This window comes from Apteryx rowi, unplaced genomic scaffold (assembly GCF_003343035.1).
Source record: "Apteryx rowi isolate R43461 unplaced genomic scaffold, aptRow1 scaffold_549, whole genome shotgun sequence".
NCBI lineage: Eukaryota > Metazoa > Chordata > Aves > Apterygiformes > Apterygidae > Apteryx > Apteryx rowi.
Genome location: NW_020450815.1, coordinates 201879 through 218717, shown reverse-complemented (window position 1 = coordinate 218717; position 16839 = coordinate 201879). Strand labels below are relative to the sequence as shown.

Sequence of the window (16839 nt, the reverse complement as noted above, 5' to 3'; positions counted from 1 at the left end):
TATTCCCTCACTCTCCTGCAAATGACATCTTATCTTGGCCTGCCATCTCTTCTTCCTCCTCCTCCTATCAGGAGTTGTACTGTATCTTGGAGCTCTGGGGTTTTGTAATGAAAGACTACAGCTCAAAATAAGGAGTCCTCTCATAGCTTTTCTCAAGTTTATTCATCTGTGGATGTACATCTTTTCAACCCTTGGCAACACATCAGCTTCACAGATCAACTGCTTGCCTGCGCAAGACAGGAAATATTATACTTGTGGCTTTGGCAGCAGTATCACCTGCCGCCTTCTTGATGCATCCTGAATGCATGGGAAGAAGCCCGTCGTATTTCTTGAGATCCAGTACACAGATGTATAACTAAAGCTCTGCAAAAAACCCACAAGCCCTGAGCTCTTGCATTATTGGAGCAACCTACTCAAGCAAGAAGCCATCCATCAAAACTTGCATAAAACATGCTGAGCTGCCTGAAAAAAAAAAAAAATACTGGAACACATACACTTTGTAGATCCTGCCATACAAGATAAACTCAGAGCTTTTCAAGACTGCTGAGATGAAACACCCTCAAGAGTAGTAAAGGCAGTAAATGTCATAAAACCATAGCTTTATAAAATTTGCTGCTGACAAAATGATTTGTCAATACAGAGAGAAATTAATTTATCTTGAAGACTAGAGTAAGAGGAATTAAATTAGGTAATTCAATGTGCAAGGTCATTCACTTAAGGACTAAGAAGTTTTTGTTGTAAGCTGGCAACAAGTGAGAAGAATAACCTGGATGTATTAGCTGATCGTGAGTTACCAACATAACATGGTTATGAAAGTAGTACAAGTAGAATTGTAGAATGAATCAGAAGAGATTTTTATGAAGAAATGTGGAAGCATTAAGTTCACTTTTCAAGGCATCTATTAGACCACCTGGAATACAGTGCATGATTCTGGTCAATTCTGTTTACAAAATATGAACTACAACAGCACTATGGGTAGAGAAGGGCAGACAGGAGAGCCGAATACATTTGAAAACGAAGAGATTGAAGAGCCTGGCTTGTTTAAAATGAAGTAGTTGTAAAATGAAGTTGTAGTAAAATGAAGGCCAGATGACATATGATTATACTCCAAGAAGAGAGCATATGTGAGAGTAATACACATATGCCACAAGATATTCAGTTTCTTTGTTTTGAAAATAAAGGCAGTATGGGAAACAACTAAATAGGACTAGTGGAGAGAAATAATGTCATGCTTTGAGGGTGTATCTCATTACTAAGCTATTACTTTTGTCTTTGTCCCGACAAGTTTACACAAAAATGGTGGAGGGTGGAAGGGGGTGAAAGCAGTTGAGATACGGGAAGCACATGTACTGATTCACAGTGAGAAGAACAGTGGAGAACTAGCGTTCCTATTCTAAATCCAGTCCTGTTACAGAATGAACTGGCCACACAGGCACTTTTTATTAATCAGGTTCTCACTTAGGTGGTCTTGAGAAGTACACACCTCCTTTGCCTCAGTGATTACCTAGTGCCAAAGCTAGAAAGAAGAGTAAACGCAGGCATTTTTACAAGAGTAAATAGAAATATTCTGTTTCCTACTCTTAACTCTTATTCCTTGCTCTCAACACTGTTTTACTTTGACACCTATGTATGTGCTTGGTATATACACCTGAAATAATTAAAAGAATCTTAAAACACAGAGCAGATGGGAAAAAAAGATATGTAAATCTTAACCACAAGATCCATGTCATCATGAAAACACATACCTTGCATCTTCTTTTAAAAGGTCACTGTACTTTGGTACAGAAGAGCGGACATTAAAAGGGTCAGAATTATCATCTATTTGAAGAGCCTCAGCAAGACGCCTAAATCCAGGGATCGTGGGAACACAAACAAAACACTTTGTCACTGACAAGTGAAGAGACAGGCTGCCAATATAAAGAGCGCAAAAAATCTAGTCTGTATATTTGAAATTACTCCAACTTTTCACTAAAATATTCTAGTAAGAACTCTGATCACCCAGTATAGATCCCTGAACACAAGGATCACCCTGACGTTCTTCAGCTCTCTATGTCATACAGGAAAGATTTTCCACACAGCATTAGCTTTCTGAATCTAGACAATTTATTAATAAAAATAAGTAAGTTCATTGCCTACCTGTTCCTCTGAAGAGCTAAGCATTCTTCATCACATTGCAACCTGAATTATTAGAGAAAAACATAATTAGCATCAACACTTCCCTTATACATTTAAGCTGTAGTTTTGTTGCTATCGTATCATTATCATAGTCTAAGGAAATAAACAGAGTGTGTGGGAATAGTTTATTGTATTAGATCAGATAACACAATTTAAAAAAACCACAGACTTTCAAGCACACGGGTCCTTCTTCAGGTCTTGAATAGAAGCAGCAGTTATCAAATTTAAATACAAGCTGATCTGCTTATACTGGTAAATTGGATCATTTCAGGAAAAATGCAGTGGATATCAGCACAGAGGGGAAGCGGAGAAGGATGGGGAATTAACAAAAGAAGATGGGACAATGTCACTCCTAAGCAACAAAATATATATATGCCTACTTATACATACATACATATATCAACTGAGGAAAATAGGACAGTTAGCTATGTGTAGGAAAAAAGATTACAATGCACTGTAAGAATCACCATCTCTACTAAGTCCGTAACTTCTAGTGTCAGTAGAGTCATGAATTTCAGTTTCCTTGCTCATCTTTGTAACATGTTTTGTCATTTTACTTAAAGGGTTTTAAAGGTCAGAGATGGAGCAAGAGTTTTGTAAAAAATATATATTTTCACAGTTGGCAAGTACAGATTTCTATCCTTAACAGACAGCACGAGTGATTTCATTCTGTTGATAATAGTTGCTTGGTTTCAATCAATTAATTTCTATAGAGGCAACTGGTTCACTCAGTGACATATACTATGTTCGGAGACACACAGCCTTAGGGTCCAGAACTTCTAATGGTTTTCTTAAAGGGGACAGAAGAAAGCAAACATACTTGCACTCTAAGGTCAACAGGGTACTGTTTAAAGTCATTTGCTTGAAGAATCACATTCTCCTCTTCTAAAAGAGGAATGTAGCCAATTTAGAGATACTACTTTAGTAGTGACCAAATTTGTCATAAAAAAAATTGAGAAACCAATTTAAGTTACTAAATGTCTACAGACAGAACCAGAGAGAAACAAAGAACGAAAATCTCTGTATAGTTTGTATTCACAATAGCAGAGTATTTCATAAGTGAAGCAGATTTGTAAGATACTTTGAAAACATTAGTTTGATAATAAACCAGGACCTGAAGAATAAACACTGTCTGTGCCCACCATCTCTCCCCCCTCCTTCTGTCCCACCCATTTGGTAAGCAAAAAGGGAAGGAGGAAGGCAGAATACTTCCTCTGGCTATACTTGAATGAAGGTTACCTGTCATAGCTTAGATATATTTGATTCAGAAAAGGTCTACTCAAAGAAAAGTCATCTCTGGTCACTTCAACCATTCAAGAACTAGTCTACTTTACTGCACGTTTTCTAATGATATTCAGAATTCAGTTACAGATGTGAGCTGAGAGACCCACACAGATCCAGTGAATATTTAAATAATCCCCAGCTAGGTTCATTAAACCAAATGCTTGGAATCTTTTTCTAGCCAGGTGTGTTGATTTCCTTGTATGAATGTATTACACTCCTGCACTAGGAAGGCACAGAAACAGGTGCAGCAGTGACTACACCATACAGTTTGTATTACATATTACAAAGGCTGGGACACTAACGGAGGCACTCCCATCTTCTCAGCCCTTCTGACCAATATACAATTGTGACGACAAAGATTCACAGCTTCAGTAGCTTAAAATGTTTTTTGCCTCTGAGGTCTACCACTGCCAAATGGTTGCTTTCTATAAACAATGAGGAACAAACCCCTGTCAAAAGCACCAAAAACACCACAGTGCAGATAAGTTGTAGTTAATAGCCCTTTTGAAACGCTTAAGTTGGCTTTATATCATTGTCATCTGACTGGCACTGTGATACAAGTAAGAACAAGATGGTTGAGGCTTAATCCTGGCAAAACAAAGATCTTCTACAGTAATTCTAGAGCTGAAAAATAATGCTTATACTGTAAACTGAGTATTCAGTTAATTGAAACACACAAGGTAGGCTGAAAAAAAGATCCAATTACTGTATGTTAATTGTGTTCTTGCACCGTGCTTATACTATACTAATACCATGCTTATACAAGTTGCATAGAGGAATTACTAAGGATTTCCTCCTTCCACAATGATTTTTTTTTCTTTTCCTTTTCTTCTGAAGTATAAGACTGGCCCAACTAGAATGAGGCTGGAGACCGAGACGAGCCAGTGCTCCAATGCATTATCTCTGCTATTAGTTGCTTCATTTTGCCCATACACTCAGAGTTAAAATTATTTCAGTGCAGAAAAATACCCCAAAAGACATAGTAATAATAATGTACTCCAATTTTATAGGCATAAAACAATTAAACAGAATGACGAACAAGAGTTCTTGAAATATCTTGGTACTAGCTTTTGATACAGGAAGTGGTGAAACAACTGGAAGGGAAGTTTCACTGATTTGATTTTATGCAATAAAAAGGAATAGTGATGTTAGATGTTAACATAAACGAATGACAAATCAAACTCTCAATTCAGAGAGGAAAGATTGCAACAACCTCCCCCCCCAAACAAACCTAAAAACAGAAGTTATGGACTTCAAGAGCAAAGATATCAGTAAAATTCAATGGAAGACAGGTTTGCCTTCAATGGAAGGCAAAAAGGTGGCTGGAAAAACTTACAATTCCTTAAAGAATTAGTTATTTAAAGCAAAACCACAAGCGATCCCAATCCAGATGGAACATCAAAAGGTACAGAAAAACACCAATTTGATTAAGTCACAAGTATTTTTAGTGACTTGAAAGATGATGTCCAGTGCCAGGCATTATGAGAGCACAGAAAATCCAAGTATAAATTGAGAAACAAATGTAAAGAATCTAAAAAGGGTAACAAAAACAATATAAACAGTGAGAAAATAACTAGGGGAAAAATGTGCCCTATTAACCATCCAGGAAGGAATGTTAAAAGAATATGGTGGCAAAAAAAAGACTACACTGCCTGGCAATCTATACAAATCCAGACAAACTCCAGAAAGTTTGCTGGAGTAGACAGAAACTCTGAAACCACAATTATATTGTTCCATATATAAGTATAATATTACAACAAAACAGCSAATGGTAGAGAACTCATTCTATATGAAAACAAACATGAACAGCTAAAGATTTGCAAAATTCTCTATTAACAGTATTGTTACAGTATAGTCAGCCTATTTAACATCTTCCTGTTTTAGCTGGGAATCTGCTCACAATATTACGTTTTCAACACCATCTATGCTTCAGGTACCCACAAGGGTTTCAAAGAAATATCCTTACCTGGCTTGCTTCATTTCTTTTTTTGTAATAAGCCTACTGATTTCCACAGAATCTCCAAGTTGCAGATCTGTTAACTTAGTGGCAATAGATATAGCAGCTATTCTGAAAAAGAGCATGAAACTTCATTTGATGCAAGACATAAAACTTGGAAAAGGTGTATGAAGCTGTAGATTTAAATCTCTATTTGGAAAGAGAAGTAAGACTGATTGTTTCCTGGTCAGATTACAGAAAGGAACCTAGTTCCACATCACCTAGATTTAGGAGTTTAGACCAGCTTCGTAAATTAAAAGATTATTCTCTCTCATCCCCCTTGAACAGTTAAGAGCAAGAAGCTTGCTTCTCCAGATTATTCAGAGCATCCATTCTATGCAAGTGTAGATTAGGCAAAGTGAATGCTTTTTCTTCCCATCTGCTTCCCAGATGACCGTATAGGTTTAGAATTATTTTCCTTTTCAAATAGTTTTGCAGTTCTGACACATTCAACTTTCATGTGATTCTTCTTTAACTGTGTAACTAAAACCTATAAATTGAGTTTCCTGAAAGAGTAGAAATACCTGCTAAAACTGTTAAAAAGAATCTTTACACAGAAAATTGTATTGTTCCCATCAATAATTAGCCTTCCCAGTCTGATTTTCTTCCTAAAATTTCTATGATTAAAATTGCACAGTGAGTGTTTGGTGAAATATCCCACACCATTCTTAAACAAAATCCTGAAAATGGAAAATTCTATCCTCTGAACTTTCTTTCCTGTTAATTTTCATGTAAAAGGACACTCTTTTCTCCAGATCCTTCACACCAGATTCAGAAAACAACTAATTGTCCATCAGGAAGATAATCAAATAACATATTCGTCAGTGTGACAAATGTCAGTGAGAGCCACCAATAGCTTCAAATTTATCGGGCAATGACAAAGTCAAGCTAATGTTCCATTAGATGATAATGACACGTGCACTTATATCATCTGTACAGACATTGCAATCTGAACAGTTGGATTTATCATGCAAACTTAGCTGACACTAAACAGCACTTTCATTAATATCAACTGGGCCAGGAATTAACTTGTTGGTAGTATCAGTTATTGTAAAGTCCAAGAATTAAATATATATGAAGACATTTGAAGCTACTGATACAGAGGTTTGCATTAAATTGATTGTTTACCCTTCCTTCCTCTTGACTTGGGCTCTCATGAGAAACTGTGTGTTTGATCTTCATGTATGCAAGGACTCCTGCGGACTTCAAAGACATTTCCCCTGTATGAATATTTTTGGAGAGTGTAAGCCTCAGAGAGGGTGGAAGTATTACAGTCTTCAAAAATTTGGGACTTACAATCAAGCTACCTTCTCAGCTTATTATTGATGACAAACACATTTCAACTCTAAACTGGTAGTTCAAAGTCGAGTTAATGTTCTGATTTTTATTCATAGGGAGATAGAGATTTGTTTTTAATTAAATGTAGCTATGCTTATTCAATGAGAAATTTCTGTTTAGTTAAACTAGAAAAGCTTTTGTTAATTTTAACAAAAAGATTATTTTATTTTTTTCAGAAAGCAATGATTACCACTCTTGTAAGTCTACCTAGCATCCTGCTTAGTACTGATTACAATTGTTCTTAACTGTCTCCGATATCCACTTCATTTTCAGTAATTACAAGCAGATGTTAAGGCAAATTATGACAGAATTTAAGTCTATGCAATGTTCAGTAGGAACAGAGCAGTATATTCTAAACTGGGCTAGTATCAAGTCTTCAAATACCACTGCTTAAAGGAAAGAAATAATCATTAAGAAACTTTCTTTAGAAGACAGCAGTCACAGGTTGTTCCTGTCTCCCATCAACCGGGATGCGGAACAAAAATTTGGTTGCATATCAACTCTCCAGATTTGTTTTTGGATTTCCTCTCAATCACTGTTTCAGAGGAATAATTTTTTTTGTCCTTCTCATTTCAGAAGTTCCAAAGCCCTGCTGCGTTCTTCGCTTCCTTGTCCTTTCCTTCCCCTCTCCCATAAGACAGGAAAAAATTAAAAATAAAGGAAGCTTAGATGGAAGATCTGGAGACAAATTCACTGCAATAAATTGGAGTTGGTAGGACTCAGTTTGCACATTAAGACACAAAGATTTAGTTGCCAAAGCTTTCACTACAGTCAATGGAATCTAAGAAGATTTATCAGTCTCTTTCAGGATGAACTTAAATGACCCTTTTGCTTCTATTGCCCGTAGTGACTAGGTTTCTATCACACATAATGGGAACTCTGACACCAAATTGCACGTGAAATCTTATAGGTAGTCACCTATATTCAGGTGGGCAGATCCAGATTCAGACAATTAGTCTGCATCTAATTGCTCTATGTGGGAAGAACAGTTTCACAGGTGGGAAATCCAAGCTTTGATATGTCATCACATTTACAGACTAACAGTAGTGGGAAGATGAATGTGTTGCAATACAACATGTCTGATATGAAAGTCTGGGGGAATAGTAAGAAAGAAACTGTAGGTTTAAGTACAAAAAAAGAATGTGAAAGGGTTGTGAATTAAATATAGTTAGTCAAGCTCTACATTTAGTCAAACTGCAAAAAATTAAGTGCAATAAAGGAATGAAAAGAATTATTGCAGTACAAACCTTTGATACGTATTAGATGCTTCTGAGCAAATCATACTCTCTTTTCTTCTTCCACATTCACAATGGAGATTGACCTGTTGTATCAAAAAAAGACAGCAGCTTTTTTAAACTTTTGTCTTTTTTGACAGGTGGGGGGAAGGAGGCAAATACATTCTTTCAAAAATTTCAATTTTAATGAAAGAGTGGCTACTTTAAAACGATGAGTAATTAAAAAAAAATACTTCATCATATTTTTCAGTATTTTAAGTTTACAGCAAAAATGCCATGATATCAATATATAAACGTGACATTTTGTCGCTACTCTTATTGGCCAATAATTAAACTATGCAATTTGTCTGTGAATTACAATGAATTTTCTTTGGGCATCTAACCTTAGCAGAACAGGAAGTTGTCGGGCAGGGTGAAGAAGGATGACATGGAGCCATACAGGGATGGCTGCAATATAGCCTTGGAATAGTACATGGCTGTTTACATTCTTCATCTATAAGACATTCTCCTTTATGACAGATTCTTTTACATTTGTGCATTCCACATTTTAACATTTGATTGCAGCGAAGTCCACAGGAAATATCAGTGAGGTGACAGGGAATATTATTCCGCAGCTGGAAGATGGGAGGAGGAAGATGACACATTACGACTAAAAATGAACAGCTATAAAAGCAAATCTCAAAGTACTTTTACTGTTCACATCTTCTTTCAGCACTGTCAGAGCAAGAACCATAATACTAGAACATTTTAAGAAAACGCCAGAGTTTTTCTTTATGTGGCAGTTGGTCTGAATGATAAGGCATGAAAGATCTACTCTGACAATTTAATCGCATTAAACGCAAACACCAGTAACATATTCTATTCCAAAGGAACAACAAAAACCTAAACCTTCAGTCTTGGAAAGTGAAGTAACAAATGCTTATTCTTTAAGTTACATAAAAAGTATATCCTGAACATGAACAAATATTTTCAAGCTACATGTTTAGCATTCAAAAAAAACACTAAATGGCCAGACTTACTTCATGCTTGCCCATACACCATTTCTGAGTGAGATAGGTACATGGTGGACATTTCTCCTCACTATGACATGAATGGTACACTGTAGTCACAGAAATATAAAAAGAAAACAGTTTTATTACTATACTCCAGTTAAATGTTTTAAAGAAGATGGTAAGGACTACTAAACATGAGTTAGTACTTTGGAACTACACAACTTAAGAGAAGCATGAGGCTTCATGCAAATGTAATCTGTTCTTTAAAATACACTTTAAAATTAAGATGGCAGATTTTTAGGTGAATATTCTTTCCTATTTTCTAAAGTAAATGGTAGAAAATAGCAAACATTTGTATCTTCTGAGCAGGATTATGCTATTAGACAGAATTTTTCAGAAAACAGATCTTTTGGTCTAAAGCAAATGTCTGCTCTATATTTTGCAATCAGTCAGTGTAATTTCACGGAAATTAGAAACAAATTGACAACTAGATTACCCTACTGTTTCACCGTGCTTAATCTTTAGAATATAGTATTTAATCTGTTGTGATTACTACTAATGTCTAAAACTTGCTGTCTGGATCATAAAGGAAAACCTAGCATTTTAGTAGTCAGAAGTACCATCACTGGTATTCATGGCAAATTTTTAATTGGTTGCTTTTTAAGTGCAGACTTTGAGAAATATTCACAGCTACTTCAAAAGGTGATAATAAAAAAAAGCAAATATTTTCAAACAGACCCAAGTACAGTTTACTACATTTTGATAGTTGTCTCTTTGGTTTTTGTTTGTTTTTTAAAGCTAAGCAGCTTTGAGTCTGACTTACCTGGATGATCACACTCATGTGGCCTGGTGCACGTTCTTTTACATTCTGGTGGCTGAGTGCCACAGGGGACGGGGGGGTAAATCACTGATTCACCACAGTAACAAGTTAATTCATCAAAACCTGAAAGAGCAACCCACAAAACAAACACATCTCAATGGCTACAGTTTATACATGTAGTTAAACTTCTCACCTGTTTAAAAAAAACAGCAACAAATTGGTACTGGTCACTGTTTAGCATAAAGCACATGAAAAGCCAGATTTCACATCTCAGGAAAAAACTGCATAGAATAAAAAAGCAGGTGAAAGGAGTAATAAAGACATTAGATAAAAAAAGGTGAAAATAAAAGCTGTAAGTTAAGATATATAAACAGTTTTTAACAAGTTCACTATATCACTCTAACATAGTTAAGGATGACTAAAGGAGGGGTTTTAGTTTGTTTGAAACATAGGGAATCTTATTAATGGTAGTATTCCTTACTAGATAAAGATAAAATTATGAAGGAGCAAGTAAACTACATAGAAGTGGTCAAGCAACATATGTTCCAATTTCATTAATTCTGTTCTTCACAGTAGCTTCTACCAGTTTATCTGTTCTGAGAAACAGGCTTGCTACTCTAATAGTTCCCTGAGCTCCCCCACTTTTAAAAAAATCAACATCATGTTTGTTGACTTTCACTTCTCTTGGACTGAGGCAGTATTGAATGAGACGTTACATACTGGAGATTACAAGTCAGCATCAAGTTCCTCTACAGTCCATTGGTGAATATCAGCCTGTTACAGTATTCCAGATCTGTTATTTCCATTTTGCCTATATGTTCAAAGATCTCTTTTACTGACTGACATTTCAGTCTGAGACAGATCCTATCAGAGGCCTTCCCCACCCCTCCAAAAAGAACAGTTCACCAGGTTTCTCAACAAGTAAAGACAAAGTAAGAAAAAGGGGTTGTATTATTGTTGTTATTTTTTAAACTTTTCTGTGTGGGCCTCTTCTTCTCTGAACATTTGCACCTACATTGGGCCTGATAGGCTTCTTGGTTTCTTGCTACCAATGTATCCGAGATATCATTGTTAGTTTTTATGAATTCTGAAAGTTCTACAAACTCCTACTATGATTTTAAGGTAGTAGATGTGTATTTGCAGTGGGTGTCCACTATGAGAAGTCTTTAAATATACAAATGTTTTACTTAAGTTGTTTTTTGTTTTTTTCTAAAGAGAATTAGCTTTTGTGGTGCCTGCAAGAAAACTGAACTACGATCACTTCATACTGGATTACAATTAAGTGGTTCTTTGACAGCAACATTTTGAACTAGAGCAAGAGTAATGCTCATGTCAGGTTGAAAGCTGTTCCTGTTCTATCCCTGACTTGAAAAGGAGATCTCAAAAATTCCTGTTTTCCAAATTCCTCTCTAGCTCCTACTAATTCTAAACTTTCCACCTATCATTTTCTCATACCTATTATTAGATTTTGTGCTTTTGCCCAGCTCTGCACACAATACTGGAAACATTTCAGAGAAAATTACCAAAAGGCCCCCAGCCTCTAGACTTTGTTCTGGAACCTCTTCTGTACTCTTCTTCATGCTATTTAGTTTTTGATGGCTCCTCATAACCAGCTTATGAACATGTCCAGATACTTCAAAACTAACTTTGTGTGTTTTGGAAGCAATCTCTGTCTCAGGCTGCCTATCAGGTTTGTTTCTTTCCTTGTTTGGGAAACATTTTATACCCTTATCACAAGAATACAAGTCCCACTGATTAAAAAATAAAAAATAAAGGTATAAACACCATTTTGTACACCATCCCAACTAAAACATAACTATATTGATTTTTGTGCAGTGTTAACAGCTGTTTTTTTAGAGTTTAAAGAAACTGTGGGAAGGAAATTGACTGGAACGCAAATCACAGTTAGAACAGATAAATCCTTAGAAAGACAGGATATTAAGTGAAAAATATATAGCCAATATTGGAAGTCATAAAGAAGATGTGAGAACAAAATGAGACTATGATTGGTCCATACAAGAATAAAGAGATAACAGACCAGGGAAAACAACAAGAGGGAAACTAGGAGAAAATAAGAGAATAATGGGGCAATAAAAATAAAAACAACAATTCCAAGCTGAAGAGAGGATGAATATGTTAAAGGAGCTGCTGAATCCAGTGGACTCTGTAAACCAGGAGATTCCTCCTTCCTGGTCCACTAAAGCCAAATCTGAAGTACTCTAAAACCCAGGAGGTTTCTCCTGTCCCCATCTGATGGGTGTGGCTGCTGCTGTCCCTATACGCAGGTCCAGCCAGTAGCAAGACTAAACACATATTCCAAGGAGACAGACACAAACAGTACACACACAATAGACACACAGAGCCCAAACACCAACAATATTCATATAAACAGGAATACAAATAGCTAAGTCCTGTTCTTCCTCTCCAGCTGATCAGAATTAAAGTTCACTAGTGACATCTTCCCGCCTCCCACACACACCCCACCACCCCAACTTTCTAGATTCACAACCACATTCACAGATCCTTCACGTGCCTGGTGCCTTTTATCCCACCTTCATTTTCCCATGCACGTACTTCTCCCCCCATCCACCTTGACCCTTCTCTACCCTTGTTTTCTCCCAAATAAACAACCTGTCACAATAACTTTTGTAATTGGTCCCAGTCTTGCTACATCCATACCCAAATTTAGTATTTCTGATACCATATCCCAGGCTGTCCCAGCATTGGTATTGCTGATATGGTTACCTAGGCGTTGTTGGCCTTTCAGGATTCCACTCCCCAAAATGTTCAATATTGCCCTCCAATCATCTGTTAAGTTCAGCCACCTCTCACCCTTAATTATCTGAGAAATCCAGCCATTCCTCACAGTGCTACCTGAAGCTTATCTCAGTTTTTCACTGTGGTATTTGTTATGTTCAGCAATTTCACATGTCCAGTAGTTTCCCATGGTTTGTTCAGCTAAATCTCAGTTTTGTCCAAGAGTGGCTGCAGTACTACTGGACAAAACACATGCTTGATGAAAGCATAAGTGAAACTCCAAGCGAGTATTTAGATTTCATTCATCAAGAAACACTTTCCCCTCACATTTTTTTTCTGATTAAAGGAAAAGCAAAAATAAAATGCAAATTAGTAGCTGAAAGACTGTTAAGGATAATGGATTTAAAGAAAACCTTCGAACTTTTCAAACCCAAGATTGAATGGAAAGATAAATGATGAATGATCCATTAAGCGGCTTCCCTGCCCAACTTTCAAAACCTGCATTTAATAGATAGCTTATAATAATTTTTTTGTGGTAAAGTACATCTACATAAAGAAAGGGTAAACCTAGATTAAAACATGAAATGACATTTTAATTTTTCCCCCCCTCAATTTCACATGATGTTCCAGATCAACTTAAGATTCTGCTAGCAGAAGGAAACTTATAAGCCTTCTTCTGTCTGCTTCAGGCTCAAATCAGAGAAATTAATATCTATTAAAATGGTGCAAATAATCAACTTGGAGTCCCCTACATTAAGGGGTAAAAAGCAGTTGTGGAAAAATATCATCAACTGGAACAGCTTTTAACAGAGCACATACCTGTCTAAAACTATTGTACCACCTTAAATCTGTATAATGTTCAGTAATCATAACAAAAAATTAATACCTGATGGCTGTCAATCTATTTCTGACAATTCAGAGGTAATTTTTACCACTCAGGATGTGACCAGAAAGCCTAAGACACACAAGACTGACATCTACCATTCCTTCACATGGTCCTCCCCAGAGCAAAATCACTAGTGGATCAAGTTGGAAAAGTCTAAATTCTAAGCAGCTAAACAGACTTCTGCCATATACTCTACCACCTTTCATAGTTACTATGTTGCTAAACAGAAGATTACTTTTAACTTAGAAGGGTTTTTTTTTGGCATGATTCCTCAAAATTTTTAAGTGATTGCTGGACCTATATGCATAACTGAATATATTTAACTATTAAATCCAACACAAATTCATCTACAATTAAATAACTTTCTCTTCCATGAAAAAAACCACCAATCATCTGCTTATCTTCAGATTCTGATCAGATTCTATTTCTAGCTCTGACCAATTAAGTGACTAGACTTCTGTAACTTTTAAGAATTAATGAAGTCTTGCATTTAACTCACTTGTTTGCCAGCATGTTTGACAGCTGCCTCGATGGCAGGGTTCTTCACATCTATGAAGCCCACAGTTGAGTTTGCGCCCGCAAACCAAAGAACACTTATGTTCTGTGTCCTAGGAGAGAGCAAAAAAGAAAAGCTGAATTAAGAAATTCATAGGTTTCTTGTTTCTTTGTGAGGTCATAATCCAATTGTCAAAACATATAGCACACTATATCAGCTTTGGCCTGATCTAGACATGTTTCACCACTACAGGGATACAGAATTTTTAAAGCTGATTCTGTTAAGATCTCTAGTGCAGACATATACTTCATCTATGAAGTTAAGTTAAACAGCTATTTCCCTCCCCTCCCATTTCCCCCAGGAATCACTGTACTGACATAAAGTACCTTTACTTGACTTAACCACACCTAGATTGGAACATAGTTTTACATTTTATAACAATACCCATGAAATGAATGCTGCAGAGTTAGTATAGGTACACAAACATCTGAGCAGGACCAGTACTGCAAACAGACTGAACATGCACCAAAATGCAAAGATGGAAAAGCAAAGAAGTCTTTTAAAATCATAACCAAAACCAAACATGTTTCACAATGAACAACTTTATAAAACCACACAGGTGAACTTACCACACAGCAAATTTCATTACATTTGTGTCGTCCACACGACCTTTTCTTGTTGCATCGCTTGTCACACATAAATGTAATAGCAGCTATTACCAAGGAAAACAAAACAAAATATGACTTTTATATCTCTGTTCATCCCACGAACAAAAGCTGCAGTCACAACACAACACTGCACTAAGGTTGTTGCAAGACCTGGTCTTGTGCAATAAAACACAGAAAACAGGATATATGTATACATAAAGAAGAACATAATTCAGCACCAAAGATGATACAAGTTTTTGACACTGGACAACAATCATTTATATTTAGTTTGGTACATAAACTGTTGCATCCGATTTCTTAACAAAATAAATATCACATCTTTTAAAGGCTAACATTCCTGATGCAGTGAAGTACCATAAACATCAAATTTAAGACTGCTCAAATTCGTAAAGTGGTATATCAGGAAATCCAGCTACTGTTTATATGCTGATGAAATGGCATGAACAAAAAAAAAAAAAAAAAAAAATTATCACCATCTACACAAGAGCAATCGCTTGTGGATTCTGCAGAACAAAGTCCTCATAGACAAAAACTCAAAAAAGGAAATATGCACATTGCTATCTTAAACATCTTGTAAATGAGTACCTTAGCAGTTAGAGGTCCATCAAGGAAACACTTCCCTAGATCAAGATTCTTCAAATAGCTTTAAAGATTCAACAGGACAAAATTTAGGTTTTAGAAGCCAACTGAGCAAGTGGTGTTCATAAGTACTCCCAAGACCACTGTTGCCAGACCAGGAGTAGGTGGAGAATGGTGATCTTTGACCTGGAATAAGCATTTTTATGTCTAAAGCAGGATGGGCAATTTCCTCTGTATGTGACCAACAGACATGACCTCTGCAAGCAAGTACCCTTGCTCTGGATAGCCAACCACCTTCCCAAAAGGGAGGCAAAGGTAGCAGAGACAGTACTTAGAAACCTTCTTCCACGCTAGTTCAGCCAGATGCTGCACGCCAATAGTAATCCTCTGTTTACTGATGGTCCAGGTCTCCTTGTTTTCTTCCAGGACTGAGGTGGTGTCTGGGAGTGGAGGACATGGCTGGAAGCATACATCACATGCTTCTATTTCCCTCCTCTAAAAATACCTCTCTTGCTCACCCACAAGATCAGCAGATACCAGAGGGCTCCCCCTGACTGACTATTTGGGGTTCATGGGGCAACAGTGCTACAGCCCTAGATACAGGAAGGCACATTCTTGCCTATTTATATTTACCAGCTGCAGTGATCCCCTTGGTGTGAAATGCTACCCTAATCAAATCTGAAAGGCCCTTCTTGAAGAGGCTTACTCTACAAGAAGCGAGACTGACAACAATCTTGCAGCCAGGTCCTTTACTTTGATATAGACACATAAAATCCATCGATCAGTTACTGATTTTGTTGAAGGTGTTGGCCACAGTTTTCAGAAGAGATTTCAGGACATTCCAAGTTTTCAAAAAGTGAACATATTGTCTATTGGAAGCTCTCTGCTGAGCTGAGATACAAAGACTAGCAGCATTAGAACAACTGATAAGCAGAATCAAAGCTCGCATTTCCACAGGAACTTGGACAAGAGCAGAGCAATATCACTACTTTGTATCTTAGCAGTGAGAGAGTACCCAAACATGTACAGGAAAGGGTGTGCGTGTGTATGGTGTGGGGAAACTTGTTGAATATGGCAGGTGGCATAAGAAACTGCTCAAATTCAAACAGACAGATGGACTGGAATCTTCAAAATTAAGTGCTGAAGAACTCTCTTTTTACATAAAAGATGGATAGAGGTGAAAGAGGTTTATTTCAAACAGTTTAAAAACTAGCAGCATCTCAAGAAGTGATCAACTTGGCATAGAAACATGGATAAAAGTGGCAGTATTGATCAGATGATATTTGACAACTTTTTCAATCAAAACCAAAATTAGTATGAACTCTATCACTTATACAGACTTTAAAAATGATTTCATAATAGATATGTAACGTATAACAATATACCTTTATTTCTGAGGAGCGCACATGGGACTTCCTAGGAAACAAACAGGAAGTGATTACATCAAAACAAATTTAACAATTGAAATTTACTTATCTGGAAAACATCTAGCCAGTTGTGATACAGAAAAAAGAAGCACTCTCAGTTTTAATCTTCATAACTCTCTTGTATACAATAAGAGGAACAAAAGCCAGAGAAAAATCCTCATTTATGCATTATTTCACACACTTTAA

General features: G+C 36.5%; 1 protein-coding gene across 7 annotated transcripts in view; it reads right to left on the bottom strand.

Annotated features, from left to right (window-relative positions):
- The window catches only part of NFX1 (nuclear transcription factor, X-box binding 1), a 61006-nt gene that overhangs the window by 18676 nt on the left and 25491 nt on the right, over positions 1–16839 (bottom strand). For 5 of the 7 annotated variants that reach the window (XM_026081394.1, XM_026081395.1, XM_026081398.1 and 2 more), the window contains exons 11-20: positions 16612–16642; positions 14609–14691; positions 13983–14091; positions 9844–9963; positions 9048–9127; positions 8412–8642; positions 8041–8114; positions 5426–5527; positions 2137–2178; positions 1746–1844 (exon numbers count right to left, since the gene is read on the bottom strand). In XM_026081394.1, the coding sequence (XP_025937179.1) occupies positions 1746–1844; positions 2137–2178; positions 5426–5527; positions 8041–8114; positions 8412–8642; positions 9048–9127; positions 9844–9963; positions 13983–14091; positions 14609–14691; positions 16612–16642 (971 nt within the window). Of the gene's footprint in view, positions 1–19; positions 463–1745; positions 1845–2136; positions 2179–5425; positions 5528–8040; positions 8115–8411; positions 8643–9047; positions 9128–9843; positions 9964–13982; positions 14092–14608; positions 14692–16611; positions 16643–16839 lie in introns of those variants that run through there. The other 2 variants (XM_026081396.1, XM_026081399.1) reach the window with 2 other exon arrangements.